General features: G+C 39.6%; 2 protein-coding genes across 4 annotated transcripts in view; one reads left to right on the top strand and one right to left on the bottom strand.

Moving 5' to 3' along the window:
* The first annotated feature begins 1,343 nt into the window (after positions 1-1,343).
* Positions 1,344-10,698, top strand: LOC306860841 (proteasomal ubiquitin receptor ADRM1). Of its 2 annotated transcripts, none has more exons than XM_079402794.1 (10): positions 1,344-2,283; positions 2,630-2,874; positions 2,950-3,066; positions 3,235-3,358; positions 8,513-8,596; positions 8,733-8,805; positions 8,896-9,155; positions 9,243-9,400; positions 10,214-10,316; positions 10,465-10,698. In XM_079402794.1, the coding sequence occupies exons 2-10, from the start codon at positions 2,665-2,667 to the stop codon at positions 10,566-10,568; spliced, it is 1,233 nt and encodes a 410-aa protein (XP_079258920.1). In that variant the 5' UTR covers positions 1,344-2,283; positions 2,630-2,664; the 3' UTR covers positions 10,569-10,698. The 2 variants fall into 2 exon arrangements, with proteins under 2 accessions (XP_079258920.1, XP_079258921.1); XM_079402795.1 differs by having other exon boundaries at positions 2,174-2,283; positions 2,691-2,874.
* A 38-nt stretch (positions 10,699-10,736) lies between these two features.
* LOC306860840 (laminin subunit alpha-5-like) overlaps positions 10,737-19,533 on the bottom strand; it is a 90,661-nt gene continuing 81,864 nt past the window's right edge. For both annotated transcript variants that reach the window (XM_079402792.1, XM_079402793.1), the window contains 9 exons: positions 19,392-19,518; positions 14,084-14,232; positions 13,540-13,729; positions 13,301-13,447; positions 12,984-13,131; positions 12,764-12,894; positions 12,475-12,568; positions 11,506-11,625; positions 10,737-11,366 (listed from right to left, as the gene is read on the bottom strand). In XM_079402792.1, coding sequence (XP_079258918.1) covers positions 11,218-11,366; positions 11,506-11,625; positions 12,475-12,568; positions 12,764-12,894; positions 12,984-13,131; positions 13,301-13,447; positions 13,540-13,729; positions 14,084-14,232; positions 19,392-19,518 — 1,255 coding nt within the window. In that variant the 3' untranslated portion in view covers positions 10,737-11,217. The remainder of the gene's footprint in view (positions 11,367-11,505; positions 11,626-12,474; positions 12,569-12,763; positions 12,895-12,983; positions 13,132-13,300; positions 13,448-13,539; positions 13,730-14,083; positions 14,233-19,391; positions 19,519-19,533) is intronic.

Genomic DNA, 19,533 nt, shown 5'->3' with positions numbered 1-19,533 from the left:
TGCATTCTCTTTACAATTTTCAATTCTATGATCACCTCCACACTTTTGTTTTCCTTTGCACACCACTGCTATATGTCCAGATCTCTCACATCTATAACATCGGAGTGGGGGAGGAATATATGGTCTCTGCAAAGCTCATAGACAATTTTGACCCTTTCTGGAAGCACTGAATCCTGAGACTCCAAAAGAACCCTTTCCCCGTTCATTATTTTTTTTTGCAACCTTTTTATTTTACTCCCTTCACCTCCAGAAATACGTTGAGTCTTTCTAGATCTTCTTCGATTGGAATGCTAGTTCTCACTCCCGGTTTCATTCGTATCTCACCCAACATCTTCCTTTCATTCAGTTTTTTCTTGCAAACATTATCAGTTTTTAGTGCTTTGTTTTTTTTTTTTTTGTTCTTCTGTTTTACATATTACTAACAAGCTTCCATCTCTCAAAATCTTAGCCGTATCCACTTCTCCTGACTTTTCCTTCAGATCTCTAGACAATGCTATTGAACTTTATCTTCCTTTCTGAATTTAAGAATTACTTTATATTCCTCCCTTACAATCTTTTTACCCTATTATCTTCATCTGAACTGTTTCCTTCTAATCCCCTTTTGGCTATCTACCCTACTCCCTTCATTTTGCCCACTCTTTCTCTTTTCTTGTCCTTTCCTACTACTTATTAAATTCCAGTCATGTGACTCCATTTCATCTTCATCCATTACCCCAGAAATCACCTCAATCCAGTCACAAACCAGTTTGTCAACTGCTGTAGACTCCAAACACGATGCCAAAATCTCCTGCATTCACTCACTCAGCAAGTCGTCTCAAGTCTCATGTCCGGCAGGGATTGTAGGTGGGGGGAGTGAATGTCCAGCGCTCTCTCCACCCTCAATACCACGACTGAGGTGCCCTTGAGCAAGGCACCGAGCTCCCTGAGCGCCGCAGCATAAATGGCTGCCCACTGCTCCGGGTGTATGTTCACGGTGTGTGTGTGTGCACGGTGTGTGTGTGTGTGTGTTCACTGCTGTGTGTGTTCACGGTGTGTGTGTGTTCACTGCTGTGTGTGTGCACTTTGGATGGGCTAAATGCAGAGCACGAATTCCGAGTATGGGTCACCATACTTGACCGTATGTCACTTCACTTCACTTAAAATATATCAGTGGCCTTGTTTTGTCTCAAGATGCACACCAGTAATGTTTTTTTCTAAGGCACGTTTATAAAATTACTTAAAACTCCTAATTGAACTATGGCCTAATCCTGGTTTAGTCTAAGCCCTGTCTGTGAAACCAGGCCTAGATTTTGTTAGATTTATTGGTATCGATGAGCAATTATATAAAAAGATGTTTTATTTCGATAGCGATACTGAATGTATGTTATAAATGTATTGCATAGCCTACATAGAAATGTGGTTTTGTACTGTTGGTTCTCGTTAATCTCTTTGAACGATTCATCACAACTTTTTCATATACTGCAAATTGGATCTTACTAAAGTACTAAATACTAAAGTCTGAATTAAAATATAGTAAACTTGGTATGCCTATAGGCCTATACAAACAGGCTTCCTGAGGTCAGACTGTCCTCCAGAGGGCCAAATGTAGCATGACACATCATGCTTGGGCTCCCAGAAAACCAAATCACTTTAATTAATAAATAATTCTAGACTTTTAATAAGTCTATAATTTTCCTGCAAATTTGTATCATTTTAATTAGTTTGAGTTTGGAGCCCGAGTTTTAGAAGTGTTCAGCAACAAACACATAAATGGGTATAAATAAACAAATATAAGCAGGTTATCAAAAGTAGGTTAGATATATTTTTTTACAACTTAAACTTATTAATGTTTACATAGAAGAACAACAGAAAGCAGTGCAGTTCTTTACAAATGAATAAATGACTGCTTTCAACCGACTGTTTTCTTAAAGCTCAGTGTTGTATTATTATATCTGCATTATACTGTAATAGATACTGAGCAATAAATGATATCTGATTCCAATTGATGGCCAAGATATCCTCAGGAGAAAGTGCAACAAACGGTGGTTTTTGCATCACTGTAAATCATTAAGTGAGTGTACATAAAAAGAAAGGGGCTCTGTCTGCCCTCAATGACAGCACATGCTGCTGTATGCCAAGAATGACATGTTAATCAGCCAATCAAAAGCTTCCTTACGTACCGACGTGACCAATAGGAACACGGATACAGGAAGTCTCATGCCACTGTTGACTAGTCTCTCTGCGAGTGTCACTAAAGACCCTTATCTGCTACAGAAATCCACGAAAGACTACATTTATCCACCGGTATGATACTCTTTTATTATAATACGTTATTGTCAGATTTATAGCGGCGTGATTCATTTAAATACGCTTCGGAAACAAAATGCTTAGTCACTGTTGAGTTGTTTAAATGGCAGCTAATGCTAATAGAGTTAAGTGCTTCAGAAGCCAAACAATAACAATATGATCATATCTTCAACCTGAGGGTGAAACGGTTAATTATGGTGCTATATTATATCTTAAGATAATATGCAAATGTATATTTGAACAAAAACAAGTCAGTTTTGAAGCTAACTTAGCTAGGTTGCTAATAAATCTTGCTGAGTAACTGTGCTCAAGCTTCATGTTGTTTATCAATCTTGTGATGAAGGTGAGCACTGAGCTCTTTGAGAAACCCGAGTAAGGATGTCATCTGGAGCTCTGTTCCCCAGTCTGGTCTCTGGCTCCCGCAGCTCATCCAGTAAATACCTGGTTGAGTTCAGGGCGGGTAAAATGACCCTGAAGGGCAGCACAGTGACCCCAGACAAGCGCAAAGGCACCGCCTACATCCAGCAGACAGACGACTCGCTCATCCACTTCTGCTGGAAGGACAGGACCTCCGGAAACGTGGAGGATGTGAGGGCTGTTTACTGTTTGCATGCAACCGATGTTGTTTTATATGGATATCAAAGTCTTGATTTTGTGTTTCAGGATCTGATAATATTCCCGGATGACTGTGAGTTCAAGCGGGTGAACCAGTGCACTACAGGACGCGTGTATGTGCTGAAGTTCAAGGCCGGCTCTAAAAGGCTGTTCTTTTGGATTCAGGTGAGTAAAAGATTGCAGAGCAAAGTATTTCTTGATGCTTGCTAATATGCAGCATTTCAGATTTGCTTTGTCAGAATATAACGAAATGATGCACTTAGAGGGAATTGTGGTACCTGATCGGCTCAAGTCACATTTGTGCTTGCTATTCCATCTCCCATCTCTCTAAAGGAGCCGAAAACGGATAAAGATGAGGAGTACTGTCGCAAAGTCAACGAGTACCTGAACAACCCACCCATGCCAGGCACGCTGGGAAGCGGAGGAGGTGGTGGCCATGAACTCTCTGCACTTGGTGGTGAGTGATCGAAGATGGAGAACATGCATCTCACTTTGGGCCTGTCCCAAAACCCACACTTGCATTCTTGGCTACTTGAGAGCATGTGTAGGCTATAAGATTCAGGGATGCATACTTGTCACTTTTCAGTGAAAATCATAATAGGTATTTTTATGGGAGTATGTAGATTTGTTAATCAGTTTTTGAAATTGGGATGGAGTTGGGTTGGTCTTTCTGCACTGCAGGTAGTTAAGACTCAATTCTGTAGCCGCTCTAAGGCCTATATGTGTGTGCACTTTAGTTTCTAATTACATAGGCAAATGTGTCTATTTATAATTTGTTTTCACAGCATCACAGACATGTCAGCTGAAAGCAATGGCCAATAGGCCTGAGGCAGGGTAGCGTCATATTTAATTACTGTCAGGAATGAAAACAAAGCTGTCAGGGATAGAAGTAGTCTGTTTGATGGATTATACTGCTGTTCAATAACATACAGCTGACAAAACATCTTTCTGAAAAACAATTTCAGTAGACAAAAACCTTACGAAACTAAATTGTGAAGTGTGAAAATTTGGGTCTAGGATCTTTATGCAGTCTGTGCAGTTGTAAAGACAGCAAGTCTGTACCTCACAGCCTTGTTTTCAACCACGTGAATTTTAAATATGTTTTCTAAGGTCTATAAGGTGGTTTCTAAGGTATTAAAGTTAGTCAGATTTGCATAATACTGCCCAAAATGCAGAATGATCTCACTGACTGAGTTCTACATGCTTGCAGATCTTTTTGTTAAGATATGATATAAATAAGAGAGAGATTGTGCCGTGTACAGCATGAGCTCACGCTGAAATGAAGTGATTGACAGCTTCTGTGATTTACAGTAGAGTGCTCTTTGCTTTCTTTTCTGTGTATAATGCCTTAGCAATTTATATAAGTTTTGGGAGTGACATCAAAAATTTTTTTTAGATATTATAGTGGGATACTAAAAAAAACTTTAGTCACTCTCATTTTCATTTGTGAATTTACACTGAACAAATTTATAAACGCAACAATTTTGTTTTTGCCGCCATTTTTCATGAGCTGAACTCAAAAATCTAAGACTTTTTCTATGTACACAAAAGGCCTATTTCTCTCACATATTGTTCACAAATCTGTCTAAATCTGTGTTAGTGAGCACTTCTCCTTTGCCGAGATAATCCATCCACCTCACAGGTGTGGCATATGAAGATGCTGATTAGACAGCATGATTATTGCACAGGTGTGCCTTAGGCTGGCCACAATAAAAGGCCACTCTAAAATGTGCAGTTTTGCACATTGCACAAGTGAGTTTTTCCACTTTCCCTTACTTTCCTTTGCTTAAATAGCTTGTTAAAGCACCGTGCACATTTTACTTTCACTTTTAAATTAGCTGCAATTTGGCATGAATTGCTTGAATTCAATTCAAGCAACAACAACAAAATAGCTGCAACGTATAACTTTATTAACAAAACGATATAAATATAAAATAACAAATAACTTACAAATTTTAAATAGGTGTACAAAACTGAAAATCAGTAAAGACTGAGGACCACATTATAAAACGCAGAACGTTTATTAGCAAAATGATTAAGAAAGTTTGGAGGCACGGACTAGTTTTTGCAACTGAAAACTACTGCGTGCGACTATGAGAAAATATTTAGGAGCACCAGTGCGACTGACCCGATCAGCATTTTTGTGTTTGTGCGGAGGGATCTTTAAAGGTTTCTAATGTACTTACGTGTTTTTGCAGCATTGAGTAATGTATCACAGACGTATTCTCTCATTATAACAAAAAAAGTGTAGACGGAGTGTAAATAAGAGATTCATTTTGCAGTGTAAAGAGCTTTGTTGATTATAATGGAGTTTTGTGAGATCACGATGAACTAAGATGAGTGACAGCTTTTAATGATTATTAAGGGAGTTTGCAAATGTGATACTGATTTAATACAACAGTTCATTAAACAAGAATTTAATATTAAGTGACTTATATTGTCTGACTACAACACTATTGCCTTATTTAGCTCTATTTCATCAACTGCGCATATCCATTCAAACACAGCGGTGTTTCATTTATGAATGTACTGTGTTTTTAAATGAATCTAGTGAGTCAATGATTCAATTACGCATTCATAAAGACAGTCACATACTTCATTCCTGAATGAATCAGCCGTTCGAACGAATCAATTAGTTATTAATTATTCAGTGATCAAATCAGCGACATACCGCCACCTACCGGCAGTTTTAGTTTAATTTTTAAAGTATATTTTCTGTTATTTAAATCAATATCTACATTTTTTTACTTTTTACAATTTACTACCAAATTATATGTTGTGTTGGTGCAAAATTGTATATTTAAAACATTAACCTCAACATGAATTTATGGATTTAATTGCACTTATGCAACCTCTGAGCCTCATTAAACATCTGAAAATACAAGCCACTTGTGTTCTTCTGTGCCACCTCTGTAGTACAAATGTATTCCTTAAATACTGATTTCATTCGATTGCTATCTTATTCTACTTCTTATTCTACTTGTTTTTATTCTGCTGTTTTAATTAGAAATGATAAAAAGCTTATAAATATATTTTTTAATTTGAAATAAAAGATTACATACTTTTAATAAAGTTAGAAAAATGCCATTACAAAGGTAAAAACAAAATTCCCTGTAAATAATTTAAGGAGTCAAATATCAGCTCGTAATGGGAAGGTTCATTTTTGATCAGAATTTTTGATTATTGATTTGAAGGTGCTCCTAAATTTTTGACCGTGCTCCTAAAGTTTTTAAATTAGGAGCACAAGCGCTCCTAAAAATAAAAGTAAGCGTAGAGCCCTATAGGCCTTGATGTAAAATAATGGGGAAAAAAATCACACAGTTTAAATAAAATAAAAATCAGCAAATACCGTGGATCCAAATAAATGAGAAACGAATGTAAAAAGAAAAATTTCCGATATCACCTTAGATAAATAGCAGGTCAACAGGTTTTTCAAAATCCAAAATATCTTGCATATCGTCTTGTCTGTCTCACCTCACTCTTCTTGTCAGTCAGCTCGACTCCCTCTCCTCAGGTGATAACTGTGATGTGCGACTGTCGTTCGTTTGGTGTGCTGCATTGAGCAGCCATGTTCAGTTTTAATTGTAGTGTCTGTTCTCTAACTGAACTAAATTATTTGTATTACTATTAAAAAAATCAAAATGACGGTGAGGGACGGTGCCGCGGTGGGCAAGTGACGTAACCGGTGTTGCGGTATCACCGCCAAAACCGTCTATCACAGCAAGCCTACTGGGAACATTGCAGTTGTGTTACTGTCTATGGAGGAATTAATCAAAAATATCTTAATCTGTTTTCCGAAGCCGGGTTTGGAACGGCATCCCATCATTCATTAGGTTCAGGAACTGTTCAGAATGTGCCCTGAGATTTTGAGGAAAATTACATTGAATTAGATATTACATGTAACTTTTTACAATTTACTACCAAATTATATGTTGTGTTGGTGCAGATATGATTGTGTATTTTGTAAAAGACTTGCAACTGCATTTTATCACTTGCAGTATCTCAGAGAAGTGAGTACACCCCTCATTTAAATTTATTATATCTTGTGACAACTGAAGAAATAACACTTTGCTACAATGTAAAGTAGTGAGTGTACAGCTTGTATAACAGTGTAAATCTGCTGTCCCCTCAAAATAACAACACACAGCCATTAATTTCTAAACCGCTGGCCACAAAAGTGAGTACACCCCTAAGTGAAAATGTCCAAATTTGCCCAAAGTGTCAATATTTTGTGTGGCCACCATTATTTTCCAGCACTGCCTTAACCCTCTTGGGCATGGAGTTCACCAGAGCTTCACAGGTTGCCTCTGGAGTCCTCTTCCACTCCTCCATGAAGACATGGATGTTAGAGACCTTGCGCTCCTCCACCTTCCGTTTGAGGATGCCCCACAGATGCTCAATAGGGTTTAGGTCTGGAGACATGCTTGGCCAGTCCATCACCTTTACCCTCAGCTTCTTTAGCAAGGCAGTGGTCGTCTTGGAGGTGTGTTTGGGGTCATTATGTTGGAATACTGCCCTGCGGCCCAGTCTCTGCTTCAGTATGTCACAGTACATGTTGGCATTCATGGTTCCCTCGATGAACTGTAGCTCCCCAGTGCCGGCAGCACTCATGCAGCCCCAGACCATGACACTCCCACCACCATGCTTGACTGTAGGCAAGACACACTTGTCTTTGTACTCCTCGCCTGGTTGTCACCACACACGCTTGACACCATCTGAACCGAATAAGTTTATCTTGGTCTCAACAGACCACAGGACATGGTTCCAGTGATCCATGTCCTTAGTCTGCTTGTCTTCAGCAAACTGTTTGCGGGCTTTCTTGTGCATCATCTTTATAAGAGGCTTCCTTCTGGGACAACAGCCATGCAGACCAATTTGAGACCAGTTTCAGGGTCTTGGCAATCTGCTTATAGCCTAAGCCATCTTTATGTAGAGCAACAATTAATTTTTCAGATCCTCAGAGAGTTCTTTGCCATGAGGTGCCATGTTGAACTTCCAGTTACCAGTATGAGAGAGTGAGAGCGATAACACCAAATTTAACACCTGCTCCCCATTCACACCTGAGACCTTGTAACACTAACGAGTCACATGACACCGGGGAGAGAAATTGGCTAATTGGGCCCAATTTGGACATTTTCGTTTAGGGGTGTGTGTTTAGGGTTTCACATTAATGGCTGTGTGTTGAGTTATTTTGAGGGGACAGCACATTTACACTGTTATACAAGCTGTACACTCACTACTTGACATTGTAGCAAAGTGTCATTTCTTCAGTGTTGTCACGTGAAAAGATATAATAAAATATTTACAAAAATGTGAGGGGTGTACTCACTTCTGTCAGATACTGTAATTAGAAGCTCCGCAGTTACTAAACTGCTGTCTGTTGCATAAGAACTACCAAACAGGCATTGAGAAGTTTACTTTGTTTTTAATTGCTTTTACAACACTGTTTTGTGAGTGTGTCCACTCCCATCAGGTAATCTCTTCTATGCATACTTGTAAGTAGACAAGTGATCAAGTGCAGTGACGGCAAGTGACCGTTTTGGGACAGGCTCTTTGTCAAGAAGAGTACTAAGTGTATTTCCCTTCTGTACATGTAATTCTCTATAAACAGAAGGTGGTCTGCAAAGCCTCTTGGGTAATATGAGTCACAATCAACTCATGCAGCTGATCGGACCAACAGGACTGGGTGGACTTGGTGAGTTATTAGAATATTACTTTAAATAAATTACTATGTCCATGATTGTAAATGCTATTTGAACTGGGCCATATTGCAAATAAATAAATATATAAGTTTGAAGTCAGTAAGTTGGATTTTTATTTTTTAATTAAAGGTGCTCTGACTGGTCCAGGTCTGGCCAGTCTGTTGGGCAGTGGAGGTCCTGCTACCAGCAGCTCAACCTCGAGGTACATCTTTTGATTTCTCCATGCTTATTTCTGGTGCTGTGCTCACACAACTTGCTTATTTTATTTATTATCCACCTTCTGTACGCACAGTTCCCGCAGCCAATCTGCTGCAGCCACTCCCTCCTCTGGATCGGTTGCCCGCATCAGCTCCACCCAGGCACCCACCACACCCGTCACCCCTGCTGCTACCTCCACCAGCTCACCCACGGTGACCCCCACCACCCCTGCAGCCCAGACTCCCTCCATGCCTGCGGGACCCCCCTCCAGCACACAGCCCATCCAGCTGAGTGACCTTCAGAGCATCCTGGCCACCATGAATGTGCCTGCCATTGCCACAGAGGGGCCGGGAGGTGAGACACTGACAGCTGATGTACCTTTGATGTGATCTTTGCCCAGTTTTCCCATTCTCTAATACGCTGTGCATTGCTCCTCTGTAGTGGACTTGGCAAGTGTGTTGACCCCTGATGTCATGGCTCCTATTCTGGCTAACCCTGAAGTGCAGCAGAGACTACTGCCGTACCTGCCGTCAGGAGAATCGCTCCCGCAGAGCACTGAAGAGATCCAGAACACACTGACCTCTCCACAGTTCCAGCAGGTCACACTCATGCTCATAATGCACTCAAATGAATGTCTGTTCATCGCAGTACAGTGTTGATTATAACCGTATTATGTTCAAATTCTGGAAATAATTATGTTGTGGGTCAGACTGAATCTAATGGGATTCAGTATAATTCACCAAAATTACACTATGAAAGAAAAAACTGAAAACCTTTAACCTTGTGGTGCTGTTTGGTCATTTTTGACCAAAAAGTTTCATTTTATTTTATTTGTTTTTGAAGAATTTCTGAATTCATTGGAATGAAAATAAAATAGGTAAATGTTTTGGCACAACACAAAGTAGTATAGACATGATTAAAGGTTTAATCATTAGGTTCAGGAAAAAAAACAAAAAACAAATCACACTTGTACTGTTTATTTACTTCTAAATATTATCACATTGGAAATGAATGTAAAGTGAACTTCATCTAGTGGAAATGTTTGGTACTGCACCCACATAAAATCATACTCATTTTTTTTTATATCAACCTCAAACTTGCTTTGATTTTCACACAGTTTTAGGGTGAAACACTTTTTGGAAAATATATATTTCATATGAAATATTTTGTGCACTTTCCATAATTTTTTTACTTTTTTCACTCCAGCAATAATCTGCCAGCATTTACTCACCCTCATGTCATACCAAACCTGTATAGATTTCTTTCTTCTGTTGAACACAAAAGAAGATATTTTGAAGAACCAGTTGTTGGTCCCCATTGACTTACTTTATGAAACGTAAGCAATTTGTGGGAACCTTGGGCTTGTCCATGTATTCTGCTTTGATGTAAACATGCTGTTTATGTCTGTGCAGGCAATGAGTATGTTCAGTAGTGCTCTGGCCTCTGGTCAGCTCGGCCCTCTCATGAACCAGTTTGGTTTGCCTTCTGAAGCAGTGGACGCAGCTAATAAAGGAGGTGAGATGTGTAACACGTCCATCAATCAACATACGATTTGATTTCAAATTTATATGAACTTCAAGGAAACAGTGTATCTTGAGTATTTGTAATAACTATTTTATGTTCGGTACCCACAAGCACTCATTTGCTTTGCCTTGGTGTTTAGATGTGGAGGCGTTTGCCAAGGCCATGGAGGGCAGTGATAGCAAGACAGATGATGGCGATTCCAAAGACAAGAAAGATGATGACGAGGACATGAGCTTGGATTAGAACAACCTTCTGAACGCAGTCGTCTCTCTGAAGTGTTAGTCTCATGTAGTCTGGGTTGTTTGCCTGTACTCACATTGATTCACGTGTGTTTTGTATGTCCAAAGCTACACTATTAAACAATTGACTGTAATTCCAGCTTGTGCGAAGTTGATCAGCATGAAATCATGGTGACATAAAACAAAGGAAATGTTTATTGCAAATAAAAATACAGCTGAGGGAATCTGACAAAATATAAAAAGTGACAAAAATAATATTTCATGAGTTTTCAACTCCAGTGATTTTAGATAATACACAAATCCCTATGGCGCATGGGACATCCACGTTAAATTGCCATCCGGTGTTTTTATACAACTAAATATTCCCATAAAACCCATTTAATGGTCATATGATTGCATCAATGAAATGTATTAATTAAACCTGGACAATATGATTCTAGTGCCAATCCAGCTCTATATTACTCTGGTCCCTGCCGTTCTGAACATAATAGTTTATCAGTGGCATCTTGGCACTTAGTGCTTTTTAATGAAACTACATACACAGGTGTCATGAAAATAAACAAATATCGGTTTAAATTAAACGCTAAGCAAACCCACCACCTGCTGATTTGATGGTGTGAGTGTAGAGTATGTAGGGTTAATGTAGTTGTGGTCTACAATGCAGGGCAGCCCTGAGTCCCCACAGACCCAGACACTGACAGGGGTTTGGACAGCATGACAGACCTGTGGTTCAGTATGGCTTTCCTCACACATCCGTGGAAAGAGTCTACGGTGGATGGGAGACCTGACACGGCTATAGTATCTGCACACAAGAGAACAACAGGCTTATGTCAATATTGCGCATCACACCTCATTTGTTTATTTCAATGTAACATTTAGCTTTAAAAAATTGACTTGACAGGAATTGTAAATATTGATTTGGTAGCATTAAAATGTCATACCTGGCACGCCGCCCAGATAAACAGTCTCTTTGCCCCCGTTTGATCTGCTCAGTTTGGGACCCCCTCCATGTTCACTCGCCGCATCCACGTGAAGCTGGATGACGTTGCTCGTCTTCACAACTAAAATCATAAAATTGCAAGCGTCAAATACACTGACAAGGTATCTTTATATTTTAACTAGGGCTGTCAGTTGATTAAAATTTTTAATCTAATTAATTACACGGTGTGGCGATTAATTCATCTAATTAATCACAAAATAAAAGTGGCTGTGAAAACACCCACAAAAGATTATTTAAAGCTATTATTGTGTTAAATGAGAAAGAATCAAGTAGACCTTACAAATAGTAGCTTTAAAAATATATACTGTATATTATATTTGATTCAACATAATTTATTAGACATAACGTTTAGGTTACAACAGCCTAACGTAAACTATGAAACAAAAGAAGATAATTTGAGAAACGTCTCAGCATTTTTTGTTCATGCAATATAAGGTTAGTCACCTTGTAACCAAAACAGCTTTGTTACCAATAGTCTTCAAAATACCTTCTATGTTGCACAAAAGAAAAAAAAATTCTTCAGGTTTGAAATGACATGTAGGTGAGTAAATGATAACAGAATTTCCCTTTACTTCCCTTTAATGTTTTCTTATCTATTTGTTTATTTATTACATTCTAAAGAAGAAATATATGTTAAAATATTTTAATTGTATTATTTTTATCTAATAATGCATTAAACTGAGAGCCCTAATTTTAACCCTTCTGTTCTGTGTAGCTTTAGAACCAGATGAAAAGTATGAACAAAATAAGTGATGGGCAACAAGAACCAAGCAAAGTTACTAAAGCTAATAATGATATTAATATTAATAATAATATTAATTCAAATGACTTTGGTTTCCAAATAAAAAAAATAATACAAAGACCACAAGGGTTAAATGCAGTGCGATTGCTTGTGTTTTTAAAGACTCACTTGCAATAGTGTGCCAACCTCCATCACAGAGAGACTCTTCTGGTACGAGACTGACTGAGAACCGTCCACTGCCGCTGTTCACCAACACAGTCACCTGCAAAGAACAAACACACTTCAAACTGGTGTATGGACCCATCCCACTGACCGTCAGGCAGCACCACCGACCCTAAACCACTTCCCTGCCCGCATCTGTTGACACTCCCTGAACTCTCTTTTAAAAATGATTTGACCTGGTAAGAGTTATGGGTAAGTTACTGCGTGTGTATGTGTGAGCGCACAGCTGTGTCACCTGGCCCTGGTTCAGATAGAGACTCAGCTGTTGAGATTTCTTGGCTCCAGTGTGCAGCAGGAGCCCAGAGTCTGAAACCAGACGCACCTCCAGCTGGATCTCGAGGTCCCGCACCAACACCAGCGATTCGTCTAGCATGACAGAGAGGCGCAATAAACCAAGTGTACTGCACACCACCTTTCTGAATTCAATCTGAAGCGTGTTTGATTGATTGGCTCACCGATGGTCAGATATCCTCCCTGACTGGAGAAGTAAACCCCGGGCTGGAGGGACTGCTGATAGCAGGGTGTCACTCCCACACTGTGAGAGGGGCGCTGTGACGGCACCTCGTTCAGTTTCAGATCCCGCACGCAGCCAACGAAACCAGCCTGGAAGAAAGAAACAGAAAGAAAGAAAAGCCAAATCACATCTTTGCAATATTTGTGTGACTCGTTGAGCTGTTTTCCATGTAGAGCATTTAATTTCAGTCACTATATAAAGCAGTAGACAACAAGGCAGTTCACCTGTATTGAACATAATGTGAGTAACAGTGTTTACCATAGCTGCGCTGTGGTCTGAGGGAAGTCCACCGATATAGAGAGGAGCACCAAACACACTCTTCCCTCCACCTGTCACCCTCTTATTCTGGGTGTCGAGGCCATCCACTGTCAGAGAGGCCCTGTCAGCCTCCACTCTCACAAACACCTGCACCAGTTCATTGAGAAAATTAGAGACCAGGAAAATCAAAAACAAAACACAATTGTATATCTAAAAACACGACCCATCCACATACGAACCGTGTGCCACAGGCCGTCGTTGTATTTCTTTTTGCTGCGTATGCTGGTCTTCTTCTTTCCGCCGTTGACCGTCAGCATCAGCTGGTCATCAAACACAGAGAGCGTCATGGTCCTCTGGCCTTTCCCTCCTGCCACGTAGAAAATCAGTCCACTCGAGGAGTTCACACGCACACCGACAGAGATGTGCGGCCTGCAGATGGAGTTATACACAGGTATGTAATTTTGGCATTTTTGGTCAATATTCGTGAAGTTTTTGGTCAGTACTGGGCATATTATAACGATTTTCATGCTAATTTCTCATATTTTTATATTTAGATTACCTTTCTGTCATCTAACACTCACTTAAAAGTTGAATTGTTAGAAACACCAATAATTTAAGAACAATGTTAAATGTAATAGCAAATTGAATTGAATTTTTCATCCATTTTTCATACAAAAATGCAGAATTCTAATATCAGCCATTAATTGGTTATCATCAGCCATAAAAATATAGCAAAAAATTGCTTTGCAGTGTTTTATTACTGTGAGGTTTTTTTATACTCACGCCTTCCTAAACACTTGAGGCAGCGAATCAAATCTCAGACGGCTGTGGGAGGAGCCACTGAAATGATGAGCGTCGACCTCCGGAACGGACATCTCACCCTGACAGGAGTCACGTGCCATTCGACTTCTCGAACTTCCATGAGCCTTAATCTGTATATTCATAAATAGTCCATGATGTGTGCAAAATTTGAGGTGATATGTTCACTTTTTCATAAAAGCATGAAATTTGGTACACATATAGTTTGCGGCCCTAAACATTTTCAGAAATGGAACCACCACAAAAACACCTCGTGGTTGCCATGGCGACCATTTTACTTTCCGCCATAACCAAATTATGTATTTTGTGTCATATCTCCTGAACCAAACATAATAACACAGAAAAGGTGTCTACCCCTATGTTTTGATGGTCAAGGATTACAATGATACCATATACAGCAGCATAAACTGTTCAGGTGAAGAGTTAATGGTGAAATCAGCAATGTCAGAAGGAAATAACAGTATCTGAACATCACAGCATTTACAAAAGTCCATATTATGGCTATTAATTTTTTTCTTTCTTTGATAATTAAATAATATTTTAAAAAAAGTCGTGACGTATTGTCAAGTATGGTGACCCATACTCGAAATTGGTGCTCTGCGTTTAACCCATCCAAGTGCACACACACAGCAGTGAGTAGTGAACAAATGCACACACACACACACACACACACACCGTGAACACACACCCGGAGCAGTGGGCAGCCATGCTGCAGCGCCCGGGGAGCCCGGGGAGGGGGTTCGGTGCCTTGCTCAAGGGCACCTCAGTCGTGGTATTGAGGGTGGAGAGAGCGCTGGACATTCACTCCCCCCACCTACAATCCCTGCCGGCCGGGGACTCGAACCCACAACCGAGTCCAATCGATTACGAGTCCAATTCTCTAACCATTAGGCCACGACTTTCCCCAATATTTTATTCAATAGTACAATAAAGATTGTTTTAATTAATTATTAATCCGTTACATTTATATAGTGCTTTTCTGAGTACTCAAAGCACTTTACACAGAAGGGGGAATCTCAATCTCAACCACCACCAATATGCAGCATCCACCTGGATGATGCGACAGCAGCCATATTGCGCCAGAACGCCTACCACATACCAGCTAAATAATATTTTACTCAATAGTACAATAAAAGATTGTTTTCAAGAATACAATAATTTATTTCAGAGATATAAAAAAATATGATCTTAAGTAAGTGTATTTTTCCTTACCTCTCAGGTAGAGTAAGGTAGGCGGTAGTATGTTTCCAATACATTCTTGTTCTCTCTCAACAACGCTCTAACATCACACACAGACAGCAACACAATCTTGCTAAACTGTGTCTTATCTGCACCTCTTCTGCTGCACCTCTGTCATTTTCTGTGGGTCTCTGGAATTGTCAGTCAGCTGTCAACAAACTTCATTCTGGCCATTGCTTCTCAGTCTACTCTTAGTATCTTGGGCTTGACCGAGACCTGGATTCGTCCAGAAGACTTCGCAACCCCTGCTGTTCTCTCTAACAACTTCCCTTTCACTCACACCCCCCATCAGTTTGGAAGGGTACTGGTCTTCTCATTTCTAATAATTGGAAATACTCAACCCACTCTTCCCTATGCCTTAAAAATGATTTTGAGTTTCATGCTATTATGGTAACAGCTCCTGTTAAACTCCATATTGTAATGATTTATCACCTTCCTGGACATATATAATCCTTTATAGAGGAGCTGGATGGACTGCTGTCCTCATTCTCTGTGGATGGCAGTCCACTTATCGTCTTTGGTGACTTCAAAATCCATCTGGAGAAGCCTTACACTGCAGACTTCCACTTCCACTCCTAGCTTCATTCGATCTCAAATGGCTTACCACCACAAGCACTAACAAATAAGGCAACCAGCTTGACTTCATTTACACATGCAGTTGTATCACAGACAACATTTAATAAAACCTCTAGACATCTCTGCTCATTTCTTTATTACATTTAACCTACATATTACTACCTGTGTGCCACCAATTTCTCTACCAGTTACTTTTAGGCAAAACCGACGCTCCCTTTCACCCTTCCATCTTTCCTCTGTAGTGTCATCCTCTCTGGATGTAAATACAGCAACTGACACTTTATGATCCACTTTAACTTCATTAAGCAAGTGAGGCAAATCAAACACACACCTATAGAGGTGCAAATTGAAGGAAAAAATATGATCTAATTGAACAACTGCACACTCACTTAAGCATAGGCAATTTATTATCCTTAAGTGAGTGTGCAGTTGTTCTCTTTCAATTAGTCCACTTTAACTTCATGTCAAGACAATATCTGTTTAGACAGGCCAGTGCATACTACCCCTTCTAACCTAAAAAGTTGCCCCATGTATCATCATCTTTACTTTATTCTTTATATTAGAGAAATCTATTACATTGGTGAGCCACCCAAAAGACTGCTCAGCAAAAATAAAGTAGGCTTGACCAAAATTTTAGTGGGGAGAAGAATTTATTGAAGATGGTTGTGTAGCAGTTCTTCAATAGCGAGGTTAGCGTGTCTTCCTTCAAACAATCTTAACCCTTGTATGAATCCTAGCTTCTCCCAAAGTTCTGACTGTGGGATATAATTGTATACCTGAACACAAAAGGGCTAGAAACAATACTGTTAGAACTTTCCCGCTGGAGATCCTGCAATCTACAAGACGTTCCCGAGGAATGCTGTTCCTTTGTTATTCTAATGGCATGGACCATTTGGTTCACACCTTTATAGACACAGTTACACTATGTCTTTCACAGAATGACCAACTGAACGTTAACCAATCAGGTTTCAGCAGCGGCCGTTCAACTGAGACTGCTATGCTGTCGGTCACTGTAGCCCTGCAGATAGAGAAAGCTGATTCCAAAATACCAGTTCTTATTCTTCTGGATCTATCTGCCACTTTTGATACTGTGAATCATCAGATTCTCCAGTCTATCATCACTGGATCTGCACTCCTCTGGTTTGAATCTTATCTCACAGGTAGGTCTTTCATGGGTTTCCTGGGGAGGAGAGGTATCCAAAGAACATCAACTGGCCACAGGGTTTCCTCAGGGATCAGTTCTTCACCATATACACTACATCACTGGGACCCATTATACAAGCACATGGTTTCTCCTACCAAATTCAACCATTGATGACACACAACTCTATCATTCATTTCAACCAGACAATCCAATAGTAGCTGCATGGATCTCAAGCTGCCTGTCAAACATCTCGGCATGGATGAAGGAACATCACCTGCAGTTCAACCTGGCAAGGACTGAGCATCTCGTTTTCCCTGTCACTCCGACTCTACAGCATGATTTCATCATCCTGCTAGGTTCATCAAAAATTATTCTTTGGTGACCAGCTGACCTTCAAGGACCATATTGTAAAGAGCTCGATCATGTTTGCATTGTTTGGAAAGGCCTGATCCTCCTGATGTTGTGCAGAGCATGCTGAACAACTTCTTGCCCAGGCCCTTGTCATTTCTAGGCTGGACTATTGCAGTGCTCTTCTAGCTGGACTTCCATCAAGCGCAAACAAATCTCGACAAATGTTTCAGAATGCAGTGGCACGACTGGTCTTCCATGAGCCCAAAAGGGCCCATGTCACACCTCTCTTTATCTCCCCGGACTGGCTACCGGTTGCAGCTCGCATCAAGTTCAAGACATTGATGTTTGCGTACAGAACAGCCACAGGCTCAGCACCCTCCTACTTCCTCCTCACTCTTATGAATCCACATCCCCTCCAGAAGCCTGAGATCTGTAAGTAAGTGATGTCTTGTGGTAACATCAGAGAGAGGTATTTTCGTTCACCTTTCCTGCTGGTGAAATGATTATCCAACACTTGCAGTAATTAACAGAACACCCGACACGTTATCTGACAGCAACACTAATTTAATCCTATACCCGACCCATTTGACATAAAAACTGGGACCTGAACCGCACCTGCATTAAATCTCCTACATGATGTAGAAAAAAATTATTTATTAAAACTTTTATTCAAATTGTGAATAGATTAAATACAGAAAGCAAGCAAAGAGCGCTCCCTTTAATATAATCACTACAGCTGTCAATCAGTGGCAGTGCGATTGGCTACATTGCTCAGCGTGTACTGGACCAAGTCTTGGTTATTGGACCCGCAACCCGCCCATGATTGTCACCGTCCGGCCCGCACCCGCACCACACCATACACATAAATATTATTCCACCCGTTACATCAAATATTAGCAATTCACCTGCGTGTACCCGCCCGCATGCAGGACTCTGGCTTCCCCCTTGTGGACAACATAATAGACAACTCTGGCCCCAAAGAGTGATTGTAAATTAAGTTTACATGAAATATGTCTGAAATGTCATTCTGCATTTTCTGAGATTTCATTGCAATCCTTATCATAAAGTCACTAAATTAACCATTAACTGTTCACCTGATTGCGCTGCCGTCTGTGTGTGATGTTAGAGCATTGTTGAGAGAGAACAAGAATGTATTGGAAATATACTACCACCTACCTGACTCTGCCTGAGAGGTAAGGAAAAATACACTTACCTGAAATTATAATTTTTTTATAGGGCTGTCTCTGAAATATATGATAGTATTATTGAAAACAATCTTTTCATGTATTATTGAAAAAAATATTAGTTAATTATCAAAGAATAAAAAATTAATAGCCATAATATGGACTTTTGTAAATGCTGTGATGTTCAGATACTGTTATTTCCTTCTTACATTGCTGATTTCACCATTAACTCTTCACCTGAACAGTTTATGCTGCTGTATATGGTATCATTGTAATCCTTGACCATCAAAACATAGTTGACATCACCTTTTCTGTGTTATTATGTTTGGTTTAGGAGATATGACACAAAATACATCATTTGGTTGTAGCGGAAAGTAAAATGGTCGCCATGGCAACCACGAGGTGTTTTTGCGATGGCTCCATTTCTGATAATGTTTAGGGCCACAAACTATGTAAATATACCAAGTTTCATGCTTTTATGAAAAAGTGAACATTATTTTCACATATCACCCGGACTAAAACAGATGCATATTTCATGTGTGCTTATTAAAATAATACGATTATCTATTATTAAGATAATAATATTTAATTAAAAAGAAACTGTTTATGTGTCAACGGAAAATGATTTCATACTAGCAAAATAAAATAATATTAAATCAATAAAATATTTAAAATAAAATAAATATTAATGTGTTGTTATACAATTATTTTCCATTTTTAATTGTATGTTTTAATAAAATCAAATAAAATACAATTTCTACATTTTTAAAAATAGTACCTTTGGATTCTTTCGCCGTGGTGAATCCAGTATTTCCAGTGGGACTGAAGAGGAGGGGCAAACGAATGCGTATTTGTGTCCCTCTTGAGCTTTTTTCATATCTTCTACAGTCTGGGGTTCATTATTTCTAAGAACACAATGT

The sequence above is a fragment of the Barbus barbus genome, assembly GCF_936440315.1.
Source record: "Barbus barbus genome assembly, chromosome: 41".
Lineage (NCBI taxonomy): Eukaryota > Metazoa > Chordata > Actinopteri > Cypriniformes > Cyprinidae > Barbus > Barbus barbus.
The sequence above is the reverse complement of the archived record's forward strand: the minus strand, read 5'-3'. Positions and strand labels throughout refer to the sequence as shown.

Excerpts from the sequence above, each read along its gene's own strand:
- LOC306860841 (XM_079402794.1), top strand. The coding sequence starts at position 2,665 with ATGTCATCTGGAGCTCTGTTCCCCAGTCTGGTCTCTGGCTCCCGCAGC. Across the intron at positions 9,156-9,242 it reads TGCCACAGAGGGGCCGGGAG|TGGACTTGGCAAGTGTGTTG; the intron begins GTGAGACACTGA and ends GCTCCTCTGTAG. Across the intron at positions 10,317-10,464 it reads GGACGCAGCTAATAAAGGAG|ATGTGGAGGCGTTTGCCAAG; the intron begins GTGAGATGTGTA and ends CTTGGTGTTTAG.